Source organism: Pelodiscus sinensis, chromosome 1 (genome assembly GCF_049634645.1).
Source record: "Pelodiscus sinensis isolate JC-2024 chromosome 1, ASM4963464v1, whole genome shotgun sequence".
Lineage (NCBI taxonomy): Eukaryota > Metazoa > Chordata > Testudines > Trionychidae > Pelodiscus > Pelodiscus sinensis.
Genome location: NC_134711.1, coordinates 205,446,543 through 205,469,847, shown reverse-complemented (window position 1 = coordinate 205,469,847; position 23,305 = coordinate 205,446,543). Strand labels below are relative to the sequence as shown.

General features: G+C 39.5%; 2 protein-coding genes across 5 annotated transcripts in view; one reads left to right on the top strand and one right to left on the bottom strand.

Annotated features, from left to right (window-relative positions):
* Positions 1-22,133, top strand: part of C1HXorf58 (chromosome 1 CXorf58 homolog) — a 40,528-nt gene extending 18,395 nt beyond the window's left edge. Inside the window, exon 8 of the mRNA XM_075913305.1 lies at positions 21,999-22,133. Within this exon, the coding sequence (XP_075769420.1) occupies positions 21,999-22,037 (39 nt within the window). The 3' untranslated portion in view covers positions 22,038-22,133. The remainder of the gene's footprint in view (positions 1-21,998) is intronic.
* KLHL15 (kelch like family member 15) lies at positions 1,978-22,783 on the bottom strand. Of its 4 annotated transcripts, XM_014579191.3 has the most exons (4): positions 22,079-22,783; positions 9,321-9,494; positions 6,554-6,662; positions 1,978-6,446 (listed from the first exon to the last, which is right to left on the bottom strand). In XM_014579191.3, the coding sequence occupies exons 1-4, from the start codon at positions 22,781-22,783 to the stop codon at positions 6,421-6,423; spliced, it is 1,014 nt and encodes a 337-aa protein (XP_014434677.1). In that variant the 3' UTR covers positions 1,978-6,420. The 4 variants fall into 4 exon arrangements, with proteins under 4 accessions (XP_014434677.1, XP_075769414.1, XP_025045995.1 ...); XM_075913299.1 differs by having other exon boundaries at positions 1,978-6,662; XM_075913297.1 differs by lacking the exons at positions 1,978-6,446; positions 6,554-6,662 and adding an exon at positions 8,815-9,202.
* Between the last annotated feature and the right edge of the window lie 522 nt (positions 22,784-23,305).

Below are 23,305 nucleotides of genomic sequence, written 5' to 3'. Positions count from 1 at the left end.
GAAGTGAACAACACTGACAGAGAAGGCCGCTAAATCAGGTTAACTGAGCAGACAACAAAGCGAGGTCATGGTCTTTACTTTTAGTATGTTTTGATCCTTATTCTCCAATACTGATAAAGCACTGTCCAACTTTAATTAAATGAATGCTGAAATGGACATGGAATTTTGCTACTGGTAAATCTTCTGCTCTTTTAAACCAATTAGGTTTCTGTGAACTTTGGGCTCCAAAAGCTTGGTATCCTAAAATAGACTGGCAATATGGATAGCTAAAAACATTGTTGGGAGATGGATTCTCTTCCTCTCTTGGCCTCTGGTTAATAGGTAGCAGGTTTAAAACAAACAAAAAAGTACTTCTTCACAACGCACTGCCAACCTAGGGAATTCTTTGCTAGAGGATGTTGTGAAGGCCAAGACAATTACAGAGTTTTAAAGAGACAAACTCATAGAGGATAGGTCAATCAATGGCTATTAGCCAGGATGGACAAGGTTGGTGTCCCTATCCTCTGTCAGTTTGGAATGGGTGACAGGATCCATCACTTGATTACCTGTTTTGTTCTTTTCATCTGGGGCACCTGACATTGGCCAGTCAGAAGACAGGATACTGGGCTAGATGGACTTTTTTAACTGATTCAGTATAGCCATTCTCATGTTATATTTATGCTCTAGTTTCGATATCCAGATTGGCTTTATTTTTATTTTTTTTTATTTTTTTTAAGTTATTAAAATTGTTACAGGACTAGACATGTAGTTCTTGAGAGCTCTTTTTAGATATTGTTCACTATATCTCAGTCTGATGGATTCCTGTATCTTGGGTTGGGATACATACGATTTTTGTCTAAACAAAACCCCTGAAGGCAATAATGAGTCATAATGACAGACAAGAGAGTTGGTTGTAGAAAATTTCAGTCACATTCTATAGGAGGAGAGATGAGGTAACAGCAACTTTGGAAGCTAAAAAAGCTGATCTCAGCTGGTATGGCTTCTGACATTGTATGAGCCTAATCTAATGCCTGGTGGAGACAACTGAAAGGCACTATTGTCTCAGTGGGGGATTTGAGGCTAGGCCTTAGAGAACATGAACAAACTACAGGCAGTCCCCGGGTTACGTACAAGATAGGGACTGTAGGTTTGTTCTTAAGTTGAATTTGTATGTAAGTCGGAACTGGTACATATTGTAGGGGAAACTCTAGCCAAACATTTTTTTTAGTTTTGGATAGCATAGGGAAAGGTTAACTCCCCTCTAATGTTTGTTTTGCTGTCTGTTCCCCTGTTCAGAAGATTTCACATCTATTTCTTTCCCTGTGACAAACTCAGGACTAAAGGAGTAACTCATCAAATACCAAACAGCTCTGCACCATGCTTTGAGCTAATAGCTTTATTTCCACACACCACCCAGGGTTCTAGGAGGAGGGTCCTTTTTTTGCTAACACAATGAGGCCAGCACTTTGTTTGTTTTGGTGGAGTCTTTGTTTGCCCAGGGAGCCCAGCATGTATAGGGGGAGGAGGGGCGGAGAGGCTGCTTTTGTCTGCTGTTCTGCAGCCTGTTGCTCAGGGGAGGGGGCAGCCTGTTGCTGGCAGGGGGGGAGGGGGGAGGCGTGCAGGATGCGAGGCCGCGGGGGTGGGGGGGGAGCGGCCGCGGGGAGGCACTTTTCCTCTGCCCGGCAGCTCTGCGGGATCCCTGTCCCTGTGGCCAGCTGCTGCAGGCAGAGGCCAGTTGGAGCCGGCCGAAGAGGAGGAGGAGGTGGATTCTAGGACCCAGGTGAGCGAGCCCCGGGGACGCTGCTGCGCTCAGGGAGCCCAGCATGTATAGAGGGGAGGAGGGGCAGAGAGGCTGCTTTTGTCTGTTCGGCAGCCTGTTGCTCAGGGGAGGGGGCAGCCTGTTGCTGGCAGCGGGCGTGGGGAGGCACTTTTCCTCTGCCCGGCAGCTCTGCGGGACCCCAGTGGGAGCCGGCCCGAGGAGCAGGAGGATCCTAGGACCCAGGTGAGCGAGCCCCGGGAATGCTGCTGCGCATGTGCGGGAGTTGCCTCACCCCGGTTCGTATCTAGGGATCCGACGTAAGTCGGATCCACGTAAGTCGGGGACTGCCTGTATAATACATTTTGGGTGATTTGAAAAGGGATGATTATAAAAAGCTACCAAAAGGCAAAGCTCGTTCTCTTTATAAATATAATCAACTTGACTTATTGAAACTTCTTAGGGTGTTAATAAGCTTTGTGAATTTTTTTAAGATAATACTTATTCAGCTGGATCCATAAGTCTTATGTGGGAAAAAAAGATCTCAAGAATACTGCATTTAGATATTACAGAAGGATGTGTTTAAAGGTTAAAAATATTTTATTTACACTTTTCTTATACACACTTTGTACATTTTTTCAGTTTAAAAACAGAACAGGGCACATATGCATGTCTGAACATATTGTATCCATAGCTAGGAAAAGTTACCTTCTGTCAAAAACCAAAAGCTTTTTTAAATAGTTATAAAAGGCAAACCTTAAATTATTCTAAGAATTTTATAGCAGCTTTGGGTTGGATATTAGACAATTAACCAATAATGTACATTAAACTATTTTTAATAGGTAGAATACTTCCAATTGCTACAGCACACACAGAACAACTAGAAAATAACTTTTCCCATCAACTTATTGGAAACATTTTCAAAACACGGCCATCTCATACAGGACTGGAAAGTAATGGGACTACAGCAGAATTACATTCTTCAACCTATGAGAATTCATTTTTTAAAGCTCTGCAAAATACATAGGAAAAGAGATCAGATTGGGAAGTTTACTATTACCTCAATTTATTCCTATAACCTACAATAAATGCTGGTTAGGTGGGTTCACTGAGGAAATAAAACCTTCATGTAAAGTATAGGTAACATTGCAGTTCTATGTAACTTTCATTTTTTATGCTTACACCAGTCTCTTTCTCTCTATATCAGGAATATCACTTGCAAGTAGAAAGTGGTTTTCCCCCAGCTACCAATTCAATAAATATTTTTAATTTGATCTTTAAAACTTTTTTAAAAGCATGGAAATGTGACCTTAAATTTGGGAAGAGGGAAATTACAGGGAAGTTGTGCTCAGCAGTCTACATTTCTGCCACCCACGTAACAGTAGTATATTTTGCCAAGATTACAGATGCCATCAACATCATTTCTTTAGTTTTACTTCAAAACACAGTATGTACTCTGTTTTAACATTTTACATATGTTGAAACTATAGATTACTTAGCAACCCAAGAAAAATAAAATACAGAGGCCATAACAAAAGCAGGGTTTATTTTAAACATTTTCAGATTGTCTTACAAACATTAAAATCTCAAACTGTTGGTTATAAAACATGTTTTAAAGAGCTGACATTTTTCTTTTGTGTTTCCCTCTTTAGTCTTTCCACACTACTTGAGTGAGTGACAAAACATGCTTATAATAACTTCACAAAGTACTACATTAGAAAGAGGTGGAGGCAAAGCAAGTTTTCTATAAGGCCCCAATCCTTGCCAAGATTTTGGCATACACTTAACTGTACATGTAAATAGACTTACTTTTAAACAGTTGGCATAGCTTTCCATTTTATTTCAATGGACTACTCATCTATGTAAAGCTAAAAAGATGCCTATTTCTGAAGAACTGGAGCCCAATTCATACTTTCTTTGTCAAGAAAAAATTTCAGTAAAGACAAAACATTCCTGTAAATAACATCCCAATTTTAAAAATGTTTGATTTCTCTTCAGCTAGTCCTTTATGAAACAAAAGATATGAGGTGCAGAGCTTTGTGTTTTAGAAAAAGCAGCTAGTATCAGATTCTCAACCTAACTTTAATTTTGTGGAGAAAAGGTCATGTTGAGTTAAAGGATCAGCATGGTAAATATTGTTTTTTAACCTAATTTAATTTTATCCTTTGCTTCCCAAGTGTAAGATGAAGCTCCACCTCTGATGTTGATGATTATGTTATTAGTAAAAAGGCAGCATTTGCTGCTGTAGAAAGAAGGTCCCAAGAGCAAAACAGGACCGCAAGCTTCAGGGCCTAAAGGGTATCTCTGGTCAAGGATTTAAAAAAAAACACCTCATAGCTGGCTCAGGTCACTTGACTTGGACTTATGGGGCTTAGGTTCTAGGACTGAAAAAAATGCTGTGTAGAATGGAAGGTCCTAGACCTCAGGCTTCATCCTGAACCCAGAAGTCTACACAACAATGTTTAGCCCCACAGCCTGAGTCCAAGTCAGCTGATCTGCATTAGCTTTTATTCCTGCGTGGACATACCCCACAAGTTAAAGTAACAAACATGAGGATTAAGAATTATTGACTTCTATATAGTGGCGAAAAGCAGGGATTCTGAATGTTCCAGTGGTATTAAGCATATGAAAGTGGATTACCACAGGTCTGTCAGTGAGTTTTAAATAATGGCAGACTCTTTTTGCAATATCAGTAATTGCTTCCCTCCAGCTGAATCTATATAGCCAGACTTTCAAAAGTGGTCAGAGCAACTAGTGCTAATAGCTTAATTTTGAAAATCTGGCCAATTACTTTGGTATTTAAATGGGAGCTGAATGCTTTTCAAATGAGCCTGAATTGGTAAGGTATTGAACACGTTGGGCTCCTAATGAGAACTCATGATGCTCAGCATGTTTCATGAAGTGGACAGTACACCTTACAGGTTCTGGCCCCTAATAAGGGAATAGCATTCCTCCTTGAACCAGGAAGAAAGTTGAGAGAGCCAGATAATCCAACATCAAACTTGTTTAAAATTGAGAAAAAGAGATTAGACTAAGTATGTCTGTCCTTTTTTACAATGTAAGTACTGTTGCTGTTTAAAACCAGATTATGTGTCAAGTTTAAAAAAGTAAAGAAAAGTAACGGGGAATACAAATGAGCAAATTTACTGTAAAGGGCTAGGTTTACCTTCTTCCTCATTAACTAGAGCAGTGTTTCTTAAACTTTTTAAGACCAAGGAACACCAAACAATTTTTGTATTAATGAGGAACACCAAGGATTTTTTTGTTGAGGGGAAAAAAAAAGGTGGGAGATGGGAGAGGGAAGGGCCAGGAGGGAAGTTATTGAGAAAAAAAGTTGCCTGCCCCTTTAAGGGCAGCCATTTTGAATTATGTTCTCCGCAGCACACCTCTGACTGCATTGTGGCACATTGGTGTGCCGTGGACCACAGTTTAAGAAACACTAAACTAGAGGCGCACTGAACTGGTAAAAAACCCCTAGAACAAACGTCAATCATATTCAAGAGATCTCAATGGTGATATGCAAGTCTGATTAGCTAGCATTAATTGTTTTGTTTGTTTAAACTGACTAATTATTGGAAGCATAGGTACTAAAGGCAAATGCACACAAAATGATTTAATGAAAAAGAAAACAATCCTCTGAGCTATATAAAAAATGCAAGATAAAGTGGATTAGTTGAATATTTGTTGATTGAGATAATGAGCATGATAGAAAATGTAAATTACAAAACATTCCCAGCCTCCTATACATTCTAAACCAGGCAAATGCAAATCATTCTCAATGTTTAAATGGTTACAGCCAACATATCAGCTGAAGCTGAAACCAACAGTTAGTTCAAGTTCAAATTTCACAAAATGACTAGTATTACAGGCCTTAAACAAGATTTTGAAAACTGGGTACCTAAAAGGGCTAAGAGGCACAGAAACCTTAACTAGCCTTGTTTTCAATAAGACCAAGCATCCCACATTCCCTTTGTCTTTTCTGATAGCTGCTGGGTGCTCAGCACTTAAAAATAGGTGCTGAAGTACAGAATTAGGAAAATAACTTTAGGCACCCATTTTTGTAAAATCTCTTTATCCCATTATACTTAAATCATGGAAGACCAAGTTTTCAGATCAACAATAGTTCCCCTAGCTCATCCCTAAATGCTCACTATTATTCACAATAGGCTTGTACAAGCCTACCTAGACAGCAGGACTACTACTCTTTGTTGCCCCTTTTACATAACATACCAAAAATAGGCTATTAACAAAGAGAGCAAAACAGGTGTAAAGTAAGATAACTTGTCTTGAATTCTGATTCTGCAATGAAATATACACACACAGAAGTATGCACCTGCGCAGGGCCCACTAAGGCCAAGGGTGCCCACATGGCTGCAGGAATCCATCTACATACAAGGCCATGATTTAGCCCAAAAAAGGTGTCATTCAGGTTACGAATGAAGAAAATTAAATTTTATTCTTGTAAATTGAGAATATAGGGAAATAATAAGCAAAGAATTACATTTAGCTACAAGCTGTGGTGAACACCAGAAGACTGAATGTTCTGGCTTAAACATGCTTCTTCATTCCAGCTACCGTGGTGTAAATGTTTTCATCTCATCAAATCTTACAATAATCAAATCTACTTTGCTAAATTATTGCTAATTAAAAAAACTGCAATATAATTCCATGTCCTCCCATTTCTCTTAATCCAGAACTTGAAAGAACACTACTAAAAGACAAAAAAGATACCATTAAATGTGAGCATGGTGCATTTCACAAAACATTTTAATATTTGTTATTCATTTCTAATTTTGTTTAGCCAAACAAACTTCTTACCAGTTATCACAGCAAATTTAGGGTGTATTTGGTCCCTTATAAGTGCATTCTTTTGAACTCCCTGAGTACTGTACATTCCTTTTCTACAGTGACTTCTGGTTGGGAGGTGCTGAAAGAGAAATGGATTCTCAGCCATTACTATGTATCTTGTAAAAATCTAATGCTGCAGAGTTTCATGTAAGCAGATGATTTTACAAGCTATGCAGATTTTACAGTTTTTCTCAGCAGTTTGTCCCTGCGTATTTGAGCTCAGCATTAGCCTCGAATTTTAGAGGGACAATGTTTTTCCTCTTGACTGCATTAGAGGCTAATGTCACACTAGTGTGAAAAAACTAGGATTTTAATGCTTTATTTTTATAATTATATCTATCTTGAGGAATAGTCTCACCAATCTACAGTCAGTAAAAGTCAACAAGTTAACAAAGTGCTCAAACATGGTGCAGTTATTCAAGCCCTCTTGGATCACAGGTCTTATTTCAGGAAGTATGAGGTCAGTAGCTATAGTTTTGTAGGTTTGTATTTTAAAGGTTACAGAAATGGTAAACATTGTCCCCAACTGCCTAACCCCACATTTTCAGAAGACAGCAGTTCCTATTAGTTGATGCTTTAAAAATTATTAGATTACATCACTTCAACACAACTACAAGCGATGCCATTATTAAATAATAGTATATCCAGGTCTGACAAAAAAGCCGCATGTTCCTGCAGTGTTCATGCTTGCTTACTGACATTTCTGATTTTTATTAAAAACAAGGCAACATATTCAAAGTGAAGGATTGTAACTGGGTAAGCTGTAGTTACTTTTTTAAAATAATATATAAAAATGTCAAACTGTTAACAGTTATGTTTTAATATAAACACTTCAAATATTACTGAATGAATCAGTGTATACCAAAGATAGGCTTGATACCAAACTAGGCCTCCAGTTACTTAAGAATTTTGTATTATTTAATTCAAGAAAGGATGCTACTATATCTAAAATTCAACAGATATGGCTGAATCTGTGCCCAAGTTAAAAATATATCCTAATTGCACATAAAAAGATGCATTATATAGATCTTACAGTGTTGTGTATATATTTTACTCACCAAACACAATGCAGACAATAGAAGGCAGCATAGAAACAAGTGTTTGAGTATAAAAATGCTTCATTGTCAATTTAATAGAAAATGTATAACTTGCATTTTTGGCAGACTTACTGATATTATTGTACAAATCCAGGGAAAAGCCATGCACAAAGATCAAGATAATTTTAAAATGTATGTACGGGGAAAAAACAAAGTGGACTGTAAGTACTGATAAATGGAGAAAATAAAAATATCTAACACAGCTTAAAGGAACAAAATGAAACCCTTGCACTTGAGTTTAAATCAGGTATTCTCCCAGTAAGGCTGCTGAATCCTTTCCTGACACTTAATGAAAATTAAAATGCAAAATATTTATTCTTCTGTCTCCCTTCTCTCCATCATATTCAACTGGTTCGAAGAAAGATGCTGCTGTTATGGTCACAGAATAAACTTATTGCATGAACATAAAAGGCCACAAAGGAAAAAAAGTAAACGCTGAAAAATATTTTTCTCCCCCTACCATTATAGCAATTATGTTTGTTTATTAAAAAAACAAAAACAAAACACAACCTTTACAATACCAGACCACAGATTTGGCATTTCTAATTAACGTAGTAGGTGCATTCCCTGTACATCCCATTTCTCTATGCATTTAATAGCTGTTTTACACACAAACCAATGTCTTTAAATTATTTAACTCTGCTTTGTTTTCTTGTCAAATTAGAGATAACTTTGTGTGTTTCATGGGGTTGAATGGTGCTTTTTTAGTTGCAACGTCTAACATGCTCCAGTACATACTCAGGAAAGTGCAGGCTGCAAACTTGTAAACCATCCAACTTGCAGGGCATTCTTGGGTATTCATCTTCTTTCCATTTGTTTTCCTCTGGATCAAAGGTGAGAATTGAATCACTGTAATGACCATTGTAACAAAGGCCTCCAAGAACCATTATCTGTTTGTCCAAAACAGCTACACCATGACCACTTCTTCCAATAGGCATAGAAGCTAGAATAGTCCACTGATCAGCATCTGGGTCATAAACCTCTGTAGAAGGACATCCTTGAGACTCAAAGGAGGCCCTCAAGATCACACAAACACCACCAAAAACATAAAGTTTACCATTATAGGAAATCATTTTGTGAAAGCATCTTGCATAATTCATTTTGCATTTGTTCTCCCAACAGTTAGTAACCACTTGTGTTCTCCTTGTTCGCTGTTCCACCGTCCCTTCTTTACTGGGGTCAAACACACACACTTGCTTAGAAGTGGAAGATGAAGTAATTCCACCAGTGATATACAACTTGTTACTGAGCACAGTTCCTTCATGTCCATATTTATTTACAGGATAAGGATCCACAAATTCCCACTTGTCTTCAGTGATATCGTACCGTTCAGTTGAGTAAAATGTTTCATCCCTTGTTCTCCCAGCCACAGCATAGATGTACCTCCCAATAACACCAACAGCAAACTCGGAACGTGGAACAGACATGTCTGCCATTCGCAACCAAGTGTTTTGTCTAGGATCATATCTAAATACTTTGGAGGAAGCATGAAACTCACCATCTGGCCCCAGTTCTTCCCCACCTAACAAGAATACAAAATTATTGACAATGGCAAGACAGTCTGGTCGTAAAGGTACTTGAGGGCCCTCTAGCTCCCACCAGACCCTTGGTTTGTGCAGAAGAAGAATTTTGCTATTTACCATGCTGTGTCCTATCATTCCTCTAAATACTGCAGTCTGGGGTTTGGCAGAACGAATACGGTTGGATTTCATTTCCATCAAAGGCTGTTGGTGAACACTATGAAAATAATTCATGGCTTGGTCAACTTCATGCCGCAGCTGCCGAGAGTATCGATAAAACTCTGATGTTTTTACCTATGGACACATTTAAAAAAAAATTAAAATATTGATAAAAATAACAGAGAGCCACCCAATTGCTCTAAGTCATTAAAGATAATGATTAATTTAATTCTGAGAAACCTGGTGGACAATTATGTTTACATACTAAAACAGATAAGCTACATAAAACTGTAATTAGCCAGCACATTATTTCTTCCCTAACGTATTACTGAGGTTGAGACAGAGGCCAAAGATTTCAAACCTACTTTCTAAATCCCATGACTATGTACCTAAATAAAAATGGGTTGATTTTAGCGATGTAGAAGCTTAACCAGTAAACATTAGGCTTACCGGAATGCTCACTTGGTAACCAGTTAACCCGACTGTCAGCCGTGTGGAGCCGGCTAGCAGGAACCCTGTCATATCAGAGCAGTAGGCAGGCCCACATGGCAGGCAGGTGGGACCCCAGTGGTGCCACAGTGGCCCCAGATCCCGGTCGTGGCAGCCCCACCCACAGCCGTCCCAGCGGCCCCTTGCTCCTAGCTCTAGCGGCCCTGGACCCCGCCATACCTCAGCCGTCCCAGGTTCCAGATTCTGACCACAGCTCCCAGCCCAGACCCAGTAATACTGCAGTGGCCCCGAGCCCCAGCTTCCGGCAGTGGTCCTGAGTCTTGGTCCCAGCTCCCAGCTGTAGCCCAGCCATGGCTCTGGATCTAGGCCCCAGCTGCGGCTCTGGCTCTTGGCACCAATCGTGGCATGGCCCCATCCCTGTCCGCAACACAGCCACGGCCCCAGCCAAGCTGCAGCAGACCCATCAGCAACAGTAAATAACCCATCAGCAACAGTAAGACCCCCCCCCCCCTCTGGATGTCCTACCCTCACCAGCAGTTAACTGGTTAAGCAATGTAATTTTATTAGTTTAACTGGTTTACTGTTTTGATCAATATTTACATCCCTACTTGATTTTCAAAAATTCTGAGTGCCTTCAATCCCACTGACTTTGACTAGAGCTATGTCAGTACTGCTGAAAAAACCCATCCCACTTTTACTGAAGTGCCTAAGCACAGAAGATAAGCACCTAAATTTAAAAATTTAGTTCCTAGCATCCACTTCTTCTTACATAAGTAACTACAAGGCAGCACCAGGTGGCACTATACTTCCCATCAGACCAGAAAGGAAGAAAAATCAGTGTAAACATTGGATTGCATGATACAATGATTGCAACTGAAGTCAAACAAATATTCTATCTTGAGAATAATGTAAATGTTCATTGCATAAAGCAGGGTCTCATTATACTTTTGTTCGCTTTTATTACTAATTTCTCTCTTCCTTTCATTGTAAATAAAAAATGCCACTACAAGGATTGTTTTTCCAATCTTTTAGGTCTTTACAATATTAAATCACATTGATGTAGGTTTCAAGTTTCTGTATCACATACGTATGCATCAATTACCAATACTAAAGTATATGCACACAAATTTCTCTTTAAAATAGCAATATTACTTGCTTGCTTTTGTAAAGCACAGTCGGCTCTACAAATTAAAGAATTATAAAATGCTAAGTTTTTCTATTATTGTTATTTTATCAAAGAAAACAACCTATATTAAAGTTAAGATTGCAAAGTCAAGCACTGAAAAATTATAAAGTGCCAGAACTAAAGTTTCCTGTTCAAGACTAATTCACCCTCACTGTGAGCATGCATTATGATACAGTCTGTGATTTTATGATAACACTTTCTTTCTTTCCAGGGAAGACATTAATTCTGGAATTTGCAAAATGTTTGCATGTTTGACTTTGCAGCTGTAACAAAGTTCTTGTAACAGTTTTTCTGTGGGTGAGTGCCAATGATTTGTAAAGAAAACTGAAAAAAAAAATTCATAGGTTATCAGAAGGGTTAGAATCTTTATACCCACAGCATAGACTTCTAATACCTTCAACCATAGAGAAACTAGTAGAGATTAAGAAGTACCTCTACAGTCATTCGAAAAACATGACACATTTTGCTATGTTTTCATGGCTATTTGCTGACAGCAAAGGAACGTTGGAACTCAGGAAATCTTGATTCTATTCCTGGTTCTAGGGGAAGAGTATTCTAGCAGTTACAAACCCTACTGTCCTTCTTTATTTTGTCCTCTTTTGTTATATTCTTGGGCCCTCTGCTTTACCACCCTTACATAGCTTTGTTCCTGTCCTCCTTATTCCCATCTCTGCACAGCCTGCACCTTCATTTTCTTCTCTCTCCCACTGCATTTGAGCAGCTCAGTCTGGTTCCTCCATCTCCTTGTTGCTATCTACACATCAGCAGGGGTAGCCTTAAAAACATAAAGACAGTCATTCTCCCTGTTCTCAGTTTGAGTGCCTGTCACCATGGTGGCCCTCAAGTTGCTGGGAAGAAGAACTGTCGGAAAAGTCTGGCAACCCTGGAATGGATGTCAGTCACTCTGTGAGGATGGTTCATTTTCAATTTGGTCAGCACATAGAAGCTGTGTGGGAAAGAAGCATGTTTAGTGCTGATAATATTATAAGTACAATGCTGCCAACCTTTCACAAACTTCTATTGAGCACGTGCAAACATTTTTCAGAGGCCAAGCCTGAGTCAAATATAGGTAGATTTTTATGGGGCCTGCAAGAGGCACAACCCTTGCACGAGAATTACCCCTGGCGCAAGTTAAGTTCCTCCTCTCCAAAGTATGGAGGCTCAAGGCCTTCTTAATGGAATGGCTGTATTGTGTATTTTTATCTGATCACATTGTCGGAAATAGCTGAACTATTTTTATAGAAACATTTCAAACAAGTTTAGCCTGGAACCAATTTACAACGAGGAGAAAGATCTAGCAAAGTTATAAGCAACTAAAAAGCAAGATCTTACAATAGAATGTTAGGTAAACTCAACTATGAAGTGCTACTAAGCTCCAAATATAATATATATGAAACATTTAACACACACACATGATGGCTAGAGCCATGTGATAAATGCAGTTTCTCATGCACCTTTGCCATCTCTATCACTACTTCTATTGCAAAATCTGAGCAGATTCAGACAGAAATTCAAAAGTCATATGGCCATACAATTTTCTCTTTTCTTTCCCAAAATTATACTAATCCAAAGTCCAAAATGGGAAATTTTCAGCCTAACATCAAAGACAGATTTACAAGTTTAAGTTTCGATATCTTGAAAACTTCAGAGCCAGAAATGGGACACTTATTGCCATAAGGAGAGATTCTCAAAAAAAAGGAGAGATTCTCATCTTCTCATTGAGGGATATAGTACTTGTAAGGTCCCAAAATATCAGATTTAAAAGCTGTGACTTGTTTCTCCTATAAATTAATTTAGATTAGAATATTTTATAGGCATTTTAAGTGTATGTGTTTTAATTTTTCCTCTCCCTCTGCACTGTATACAATTAAACTCATTGTAACTGAGGTACCAATAAAAATAGTCCCAATTCAGTTTTAAAAATCTCTCCAAAACCATTTTTCAACAACGTACGTAGCATACAGAGAATATATTAGGTCAAGATAATTATTTTATCAGCACCTGATTAAGATGAACTCCAGAGGTCATCTGCAGATTCCTCATTGCTGAGTAATGTGGCCATTCCAATTTAATGAAACCTTTATAGCCACAGTACCATGTATACTTTTTTTACTTAAGAATATCTTCATATAACACATACATAAAACTACTGAACATGAATGTTATACCTATTGTGAAGAATTTAACTTAAAAATGCTAGCCAGAGAAATGGATAATACAAGTCCCAGATTTTTAAAGGTATGTAGATGTTGCTCTATTTAACAGACCAATTCTCATTTTCAAAAGAAGCCTAAGTCTCAGTGAAAGTACCTTAGTCACTAAATCTCTTTCAAAAATGAGATTTAGGTTCCTAAATCAATTAAGCAATGCAATACTAAAAGGAATAATGCCTAACTACCATATAATTTGGGTCACAGAAACTTTATAACAAATGTCTCCTTTTTTTGTTTCTATAGTAAATAATTATCTCCAAATTGCATGTTCAATCATCTTGTGAATACAGAATTACAGAATACAGAAGTTACAAAACCTACATTTATAAACTCAAGAATTTAATCCATGCTGATCTCACCTAACTCTATGAATTGTATTCCACCTACATACAAGATGAGATTTTATAAAAGCTTAAATACATCGAAGTTATACCCATCAAGAAAATGCTACAGATTTGTACAGAAGTACACAGAATAGCTATAATACTTCCCTCATTCTTTCAGTATTAAAACTGAATTAAAAAAATAATTTTTCATATAAAGTACTGACTGCTTGCAGTAATTCTAAATTAAACCCAAGAAACAAAATTTGATTATCAATGGATTTTGAACAAAATCAGTTATGCTGGAGTAGTTCTGGTATGAGAATTTGAAGAAAGGTGGAAGTAAGTTAATAACAATAGTAGGTATTATTATTATTGCATTTTAATAAACAGTGATATCAGATTATTCAATCCTTGGATACTTGTACGTTGATTAAAAAGACAAAAAATTAAAATTCCTAAGAATACTACTCTACCAGTTTAACAGCTTTAATTGAAGTCTTCTAATTACCTCTCTGACCTTCATTATTTCCTTTAAAACAACATCATAAAAATATTTGATGTTACCATAAAAGCATCAATTTGTTTAATAGCTTATGCACAAGGTCTGTGTTACAGAAAATGCAGCTTCCTCCAATTCATCTAAACAAGAGGCAGCATTTTGAAAACAGTTTGGATTGATGATGTAAAACAGCATTCAGTGACACTAGCTTCCTCTGAAGATGATAGTAGATGTATATCATTATAGTGCTACTTTTGATTAATAAACAAAAGAAAGGAACATTTGGAAAAAATTGAGTACCAGAAATAAAACAGAAAAAGGAAGACCCTGCAGGATCAATGCACATGGATAAAAGCAGCAAAGCAAAGACTGACAAAAATGAAACCAGACAAAGATGAATAGGAAAAACTTAAACAACAAATAGTCTAGTAGCACCTTAAAGACTAACAAAACATGTAGAAGCTATCATGCGCTTTCATGGGGACAACCCACTTCTTCAGATGACAAGAGTGTTAGAAGTCCAGATCCAAGAATAAATAAGGGAAGGAGGGAGGGGGGCGCAGAAGGAAAAAAAGTTGAAGTGTACTCTTATTTTAAAGAGGCTCGTAACTATTTAGTCTTTAAGGCGCTACTACAGGCAGTCCCCGACTTACGCGGATCCGACTTACGTCCGATCCGCACTTACGAACGGGGCTCTCTCGCCCCAGAGCTCACAGGCAGTGATCTGCCACCTCGACCTCCGGGGCGAGAAAAGCTGCTCCCGGTGCCCCTGGGGCACCGTGAGCGAAGCCGCAGCAGCGGCGGGTTCCCGCGCTTCTGAGGCTTTGCCAGACGGTCTCCAGCAGACCAGGGGCACCGGGAGCGAAGCCCCAGCCGCGGCGCGGCACCCCGCTGCCGCTGCGGCTTTGCTCCCCGTGTCCCTGGTCTGCTGGAGGGGGGGCGCAGCTAGTGTGCCCGCCCCCCCCAGCAGACCAGGCTTTTGTTGCCCGACCCTGGGGCAGAGCAGCTGGGGTGCTGCCGGTTGGTCCCGCAGCGCCGCTCTGGGCACTACTGGACCAACTCAGCAGCACCCGAGCTGCTCTGCCCCAGACGTCCTGATTCAGCCGCTGCTGGTCAGTTTCAGCAGTGGCTGAATCAGGACGCCTGGGGCAGAGCAGCTGGGGTGCTGCTGGGTTGGTCCAGTAGCGCCGAGGAGCGCACCGCTCCTCGGTGCTACTGGTGCAACCCAGCAGCACCCCAGCTGCTCTGCCCCAGGCGTCCCCAAGTCAGCCGCTGCTGAAACTGACCAGCGCTGACTACAGGAAGCCTGAGGCAGAGTTGCTCTGCCCCAGGCTTCCTGGAATCAGCGCTAATCAGTTTCAGCAGCAGCTGACTTGGGGACGCTTGGGGTTCTTAAGTTGAATCTGTATGTAAGTCAGAACTGGCGGTAAGTTTCAGCAGCGGCTGAATCTGGACGCCAGTTCAGACTTACATACAAATTCAACTTAAGAACAAACCTACAGTCCCTATCTTGTACGTAACCCGGGGACTGCCTGTAGATTATTTGTTGTTTAAGTTTTTCCTCTTACAGACTAACTCAGCTACCCCCTGAAGCTTTTAAAGTTGAAGAGGTTTGTCATGCTCATATTATACAGTACAATGAGAAAATAAGGACGTGTCTGGGAAAAAACCTTATCTATCCACTGTCCTAAAGAGAAACAAATTACAAATATACATCATAACCTATAAGCTTGTTTTACCATATTTTTTAAATACTTCTGTATGTAGTTGAAAAAGGACAGCAACATAGATTAAACCTCTGATTTAGAGAGATACTTAAAGCACAAGTGTAACTAAGGCTATGTCTACACTACGGGGCTTTATCAGAAAAGGGTACGCAAATTGCACTCTGACTACATTGGGCCAAATTTTGGAAAAAAACCCTCTTTCGAAGGAGCCCTTCTTCCTCATGGGAGAAGGAAGACAGGGCTTCTGAAAGAGTGTCTGCTCTTCTGCTTTTTTTTTTTGAGGAAGAGCAGACGCTTTTCCTGGATGCAGCAGAGTTTTTCCAGGATACCTTCGGGAAATGCCGTAGTGTAGACATATCCTAAGTTATATGCATGCTTCGTGAATTGGGACCTATATCACCATAGCAATCTCACTATGGGAATTATTGTCCTTGGCTTTGAAATCCAAAACATATTCTTACAACAAACAGTTATGTAATAGATTAAATAGTAATATTCAACAAAAGCCACCAGCAATTCATCATCAGGTCTGAATAAGATTTGTCTGACAAAATCCCAAACTTAGGATGTGCAAAACCATTATCACATATGGGAAAAAACATGATGTTTCAATAACTCTTGGGGGAGGGTATGCCTTTTGGTTTAAAGTAACAGTGTCAATTTGAATTTGACTTTTTAAAAAAAAAATCAGAGCACACTTTACATTGTATTTTTAAAGATTCTTTAAAATTTAAGGGCTTCTCTGTTCCCCTGATGATCAAAAAGGCTTGACAACAAAGAAGAGTAATGACTCCCCACCCTGAAGAGCAACACTACTAAATTTGCTCAGGCCTATCTCCCTTCTCTTTGTGCATGCACTCTTCTCATTTTAAAGTTGCCTCTGGGAAAGTGTAGGACATGCTGTGGCATGAGTTCTCCCGCGAGTAGGATATGAAAAAAATATCACCATGCTAAACTAGTTCACGGAACAGTAAGTCTAACTTCTAACACACCCATTTAAATGATTCAGAATCAAGCCCCTAGACCACAGGCTATATAGGCAGGTTCCACCTTTCTAGAAGATCATAAACCACAGAGGTTTACATAAACAGAAGCAGAAAAAGAAATACGGCTGTTCCAAAGAGGGGATGCTAAACTTCTACAGTATAAAGAAAACTAAAAATGTTTTAAGATACATATTCTCTATACTTCTTCCAGTTACTCCTCCTCAGAAAAATCATTTCCCAAATCATCCTCTTTCTTAAAAATCAATTTGTATATCCCCGTCTCCCCCGTATTAACACATAATAATCAATGAAGACCTCTTAGTTTTCAAATAAAATGACATGAAGTGAAAGCTGTATCATCTGGCACTCAGTTAACCAAAAAAATCTTTGCTAACCAGCATTGCCCCAAGCCACAATACTGCTGCGTCTTCTGGCGTGTGCACCTGACTCCCACTTGTCCAGCTGGCCATCGCAGGGCTTGTGACAGTCAGCACTACCAGCACACGTCATCAGCAGGTGCCTCCTTCCCCCTCAGCATGGACAGTGGGTATCATAGGTAGGGGAAGGCAATGTCTTTTCATACTGCCATACTTGGCCCAGCAGAGTCCCCCAGGTTCCTTCCCCCAGCCTGCTGTTGTCATGCCAGAGACTGGGGAAGGCAGGCAGGAAGCTACACCTTATTGCTTCTCCTCCCAGTGCTGGGACCACTCTCGTCGGAAACAGAGGCAAAGATCATTTAGGATAAGCCTACATTGCAACATAAATCATCAGTTAAGCCTTGACACAAGCCTAACCTTCCTGGCATCTATACCACAATTGCACTAACCCAGGTCTCAGACCAGGGCTAGAGGGTTCAAGGCAAACGTTAAGTCAGGAGCCAGGGTGCAAGCCTTTTTGCTTTGTAGTCCTTCTTGGCTTAGATTTTGAGAGTTAGTAGGAAGTAAACCAAAATTGTAGTCCTCTCTAGCCCATCAATCGTCAATCTACTCAATTGAATACCAAAGTCATTTCCCCTTTGCTAACAGCAGCAGCTCAGATCAGGATTATCCCAGTCTCTTCTGATCACTGATCTGCAAGCACTTTCCTAGATTTGCAACAGAAAGTGAACCAATCAAGACTTTTGCAAAGCAAGCTGCTCCTGGCAAAGCACAGCACAGGTAATAATGTCTTCGCAAAGTACAGCATGGTCTCTGGGCTACAGGAGCCTCATTTCCAAGGTGTGAAAAGGTAGTGGGAGATGAGAGAAGAGGGCAGGGAAGATGGGCTAGGGACTTCGGGATATATGATTACTTTGATGCGGGTCTGTACACTGTAGAGCCCTATGTTTGAGCATGGTTTAAGAAGAAATCTGAATGTAGGGCTTAAGCTACAATGTATATGGTCAAGCCCAGGATTCCTCAACATGGGTCAGCTGGCTCAAGTCCCACTAAACTTGGGCTACATTGAACTGTAGATAATACTCTAAATGATTTTTCCAAAGTCACACAGAAAGTTTGAGACACAGGAATGAATCCATATCTCCTGATTTCAGGTCTTCTGTTAAAGCAGAGGACATCCATGCACCATACTATAATTTATTGAAAGCACTGCACAACACAGTTCACATGCAGAATTATTTGTCTTGCCAACCAAAGTGATGTAATTCAGGGGATCAAACGACATGGCCCAAGAGGTTTTTCTGTTATTCTTACTATGTAAGGAGATGGAGGGTTTTTTATTTTCTCTCAATGTAAGCTAGACAATTGGCATATCAAAACTATAGCACAATTTGTTAATTGTAAGTGTACAAGTGGTTTGATGGAAACTCCTGAACTGTTAGCAACACAAATATTACATCTCAATACTTAAATTAGACAAGGACTTGAAGAGTCCTGAAGGCCTGAGTCAAGTTTCTGGAAAACGTTTCTTACACTTGCGATGAACTCCCAGATTTTAGATGAATCTGAATCAAAACGCCAGATCTAAATAACCCCATTAACTGTGAAAATGTCTGAGTCTGGAATCATGTCTCAGGCCAAACTCTAAATGTATTTAAAACCTTGATGTCACAATAATATGAAAATTGTTATCTATTTAAGTTTAAATTTAATTTTAAAAAACAGTCTATAAACAGTATAAAAAATTCTCTTGCAACCACAACTGTCCTTGGGCAAGTCACTTCACCTCACTTACCCCATTTGCAAAATACTTGCCTTCTTCACAAGAGTACTGTGAAAATTAGTCAATGTTTATGTAGGGTTTGAACAGAAAAGCATTGAAGCATTTTTTTTAAACACTATCACTGTATTGTGGCTGAAGCCCTCAGGATTTGGCCCTGGGTGGTGGGACAAACTTCAGCTCCTGTCCCCAGAAAGTCTAATCCAGTCCTGGTGATCCCACTAAAAAGGAGGCCATGACCCACTTTGGGATCCCAACTCAGTCTGAGAACTGTGGCCTTCTGCTAAATAATCTGTTCCACCTCGTATTTAGCTGAAATATTCTGTCTTTTCCAGGTCTTAAAACAATCTCACCAACCTTGCCTCTTTAATCTAATGCAAACATTTAAATCACTTTTTTAAAACTGTATTTAAAATTACTACATTTAGTTTCTATATACCTACAGATTAGTATAGGCACAATTATTACAATGCACATTATGTATAGTTAGGGCTTAAATATAAATGTGTACACTGAAGAGGCCCAATCCTGCAAACCTTTTTCACCCATGTATCCCCACTGAAGTTTTGGAACTACTTAAGTGAAGGTTTTATGAGAATCTAACAACAGTTCTCCTGGATAAATAAAAATATAGTTTAATCAATGTATTTACCAGAGACCAAAGTTGAACCACAAAAGCAAATTACATTTAAAAAAAAACACACACAAATATATTAATCTAAGGTGAATTTAGCAAAAGTAACAAAATTCAAAGTTATCACTGACTGTACAAAATTAATGTCATGGTAAAGAAAACAAAAAACCCTAGCATCAGCTCAATTAAAAGGGTTCTTATTTTGAATATCCATGTTTTACAAACTTTTGTCCCTCATCAACACCGAGTTGCTTTCTTTTTGTAATTTTCTTTTACTGATAAATACTTGCTCTTTCAGAAGTTACATTTGCAAGTAACATTTCATCTTTTACACTGTTCATTTGGCAATTAATGGCTCCTCTTCCGATCTTTGGGGATATGTATGATAATCTGACTTGATCAGTGAAGCACTTTGGTATCAAAGGAACTACAGGTTGAAACTTTCTTAACCGGGACTCTCTGATCCAGCAAGATCCGTGGTCCTGACGGACCATAGATGTTCCAGGACCAGAGAGTCCTGGTGGAGAGCTAGCGCTTGGAAGCCCTTCAGGCTGGCAGGGCAGCGGGAGCTTGATGCATGGCAGTAATGGGGCTGTCCAGTATGGCAGCGGGAGTCTGGTGTGGAGAGGTAATGGGGCTGCCTGGAGCAGCAGCAGGAATAGGGGTGCTGGAGCTCGGTGCACGGAGGTAGCAGGACTACTGAGCACTGCTGTGGGAACCCGGTACGCACAGCAGCAGCAGGGTTGGGAGCTCAGTGTGCGCAGAGGCGGCCAGACTGCTCAATAGGGCAGCAGGGGCTGATAGGGAGTGGGGGCCAGTGAGAGGGGGGAGCCGGCCAGGAGGCCAGGGCTGCAGGGGACTGGTGGTCGGGGGGAGGGAGGGAATTGGGGAGGGGCAGAAATGACCTCTCCTGGTCCAGCAAAAATCATCAGATTCTGAGGTGCCGAACCAGGGAGATCCAACCTATATAAGTAAACTATACACAACAAAATTGTTAGCAAAATGTCAATGAAGAGTATATGCAGCATGCAAGATTAGGGATGTGTGTAAGTCCTGATCCTGCAAAGACTCTTACTCTCAATTTCTGAATATTTACTGTAAGTACTGAAGCAGAAGACAAAATCCACAGCAAGTGTTAATTTACATTTCCAAGCTTTAAAAAAGAAAAAAATACATTTTATTTGTAAACTGAACAAATCCATTATGGAGAACACCAAGTTATTTCAAAGTTTGTCTTCAGAACTGTACACATTTTAGTGCAGACAAAAGGTTAAATATTAATAATCTCTTCTGTACTATACATTTTATACGGCAATACAAAATAATTTAACTTTAACTGCATAAAAAGTATAGATTTTAAAATATTTAACTATAATGGATTAAAATAATAGTAATTCTGAAATTAAAATCTGAAGAAAAAAAATAGTATTTATTGTGCACTGTCCCCTTTAAGCTGGTAAGTAGCGACTGAATTTGCAGAAGCTTTTTCCTTGCTCAGAGCTGCTTACCTGAAATTTTATTCCCTGAGTATGCATAGCTGTCTTTATAGTGAAACAAATCAACAGAGCGAAGTGGCAACAGGAACAGATATCAAATAGATCAAATTATACTGACTTCATAGAAATTAAGAGCCCAGGAATATCGGGTTAATTGCTGAAATAGGACTTCTCTTTTTTTTCTGCCTAACCCAAAGCAATGATTTTTTTAAAATTCTCAGGAAATTAATAAATTATTTTTTTAAAACTTATACTGGTCCAGATCTGATGTCAATCTCTTTAGCACCACTGAAGTCTGTGGAGTTACGCTGACATACAAGAAATGAGGATCTGGCACGGTGCACACATGAATGCATGCATACAATCTCAAAGAGATTCTCCCACAATAAATGCCTTAGTGACTTTGGAGCCTAAATACCATTGCCTTTTAATGAGACTCTTGGATTTCTGAAAATTTCACCTTACCATTTTAACAGACCAAATGTTGAGCAATAGGTATAGTTTTTTTCTTTTACAACATTCATTTGTAGTACCCATCGGCCATTGAGGATAACAGTGACCTCAATTAAACTGCATTTAAAAAAAACAACCATGTACACAATAACAAAAATTAATCTTGATTATGCTGATGTTCAGTTATAATACAGGCCCTATCCAATTTGGGTCTCTCAAGGGTTTCCAAAAAAATCAAGCAGCAAGATGTGGAGAGTAATAAGAAGTATGAAATAGACCAAACTTCATGTGGACGAGCTTGCTTAAAATGTCCTCATTATAAGAAATCATTTAACAAACAACACTATAAGCCTGCCAGTTCTCCAGTTATAAAACATGCTATTTTCTCAAAGTAGAAGACATTGCTTTCAGATTTTAGACTGTTTGTGTGTGTTTTTCCTGGGGGGGGGGGGGGAGGGACGAGAGGGGAGGAGTAGAAATCAATGCTCTGTGTCTTTTCCCCCTCCTAACAGGATTGGGACTCTTACCTATTTAACGGCATGCTGCCCTAGCTAAATGATGAATCCTGCCTATTGCTTTCAAATGCACCAACCTTCTCAAAAACACTGGATGGTGTCATCAAACAAAACCTGATGTTCTGAATGATGGTGTCGGTATGTCTCCAGCGTCTTCTATCATGCCGCAGCCAAGCCTGAACAGCCTCGTACAGCTCTATCTCTGGAAACCTGCTCAGATGATCATTATCCAAATAAGACATAAGCTTTTCAAAGCTCAGATAGGACAAGAAGTCAGGTCTGGACATGAGTGGCACGAAATTCTCTAGCAAAAAGGAATCCAACTTTTCCCTGACGCCATCGATGTTTACACCAAAATCATCTAAGAGTCTCATAATTTCTGCACAGTTTTCTAAGCAGACTTTTGCTAAAAGGAAAGAGCAGCAGAACTTCACCACCTCTATAAGCTGAACATACATGGCAGCCTGCAGAATCTCGTGAACAGTGTTCATGCTCAGTTCAATGGTTCCATAGTACATGAACTGGAGGACATGGCTGAAGCCGGTAGCAGTCAGACCTTTCAAATGTATTTTATCTTGATCCCGCTCCCTCATGTCGGCTGTGAACATAATCCTGAAGTAATCACTCTGGGTGGCAAGCAGCGCTTTATGGGCCTGAAACTGGTGGTCTTCAATGACAAGCGTGACGTCAAGAAGCAATCCTTCCTCATACAGTGCTCTGAACCCAGCAGAGACACTGGTATCATGGATGGAGGAGCTAAACCCTTCCACGTCCCCTGCCATGAATCACCTGAAAAGAATAATCAAAGCAGAAAGTGTTATTTCTAAGAGATTATGGAATTAAAGCTTTTCCAGACCAGATGAGCCTAACATTAATATTTAATAAATTAGTATAAATGAAAACAAATCTACAACAAAAATGCTTATGTGGCCTTCCCTTTGCAGAAAACATCCATTTTTAATCATGCATCTTGTTTTACAACCTTGAAAAATCAATTTAACAAACAAAAATGAAACCAGAAAAAGTTTCTTGATATCAAGTGCAAGATACACTTATTTCAAATTTCTGGTGTTAGAAGCAGATGAATATGCAAATGAAATACTGTACATATTCTAATAAATTTTAGATCAATCTATCGTCAGATAACAACGTAACGTCTTCAAAAGCTAATCACATTGTATGTTTCTTTCCACAGTGACCCCCATAAGGCAGGGGTAGAAAATCTACCGCCCACAGCTTGGACTTTGCCCTCCTCCGCAGCAATGCAAGCAGGCTGGCACTGTGGGGGGCAAGTCAGAAGCCTC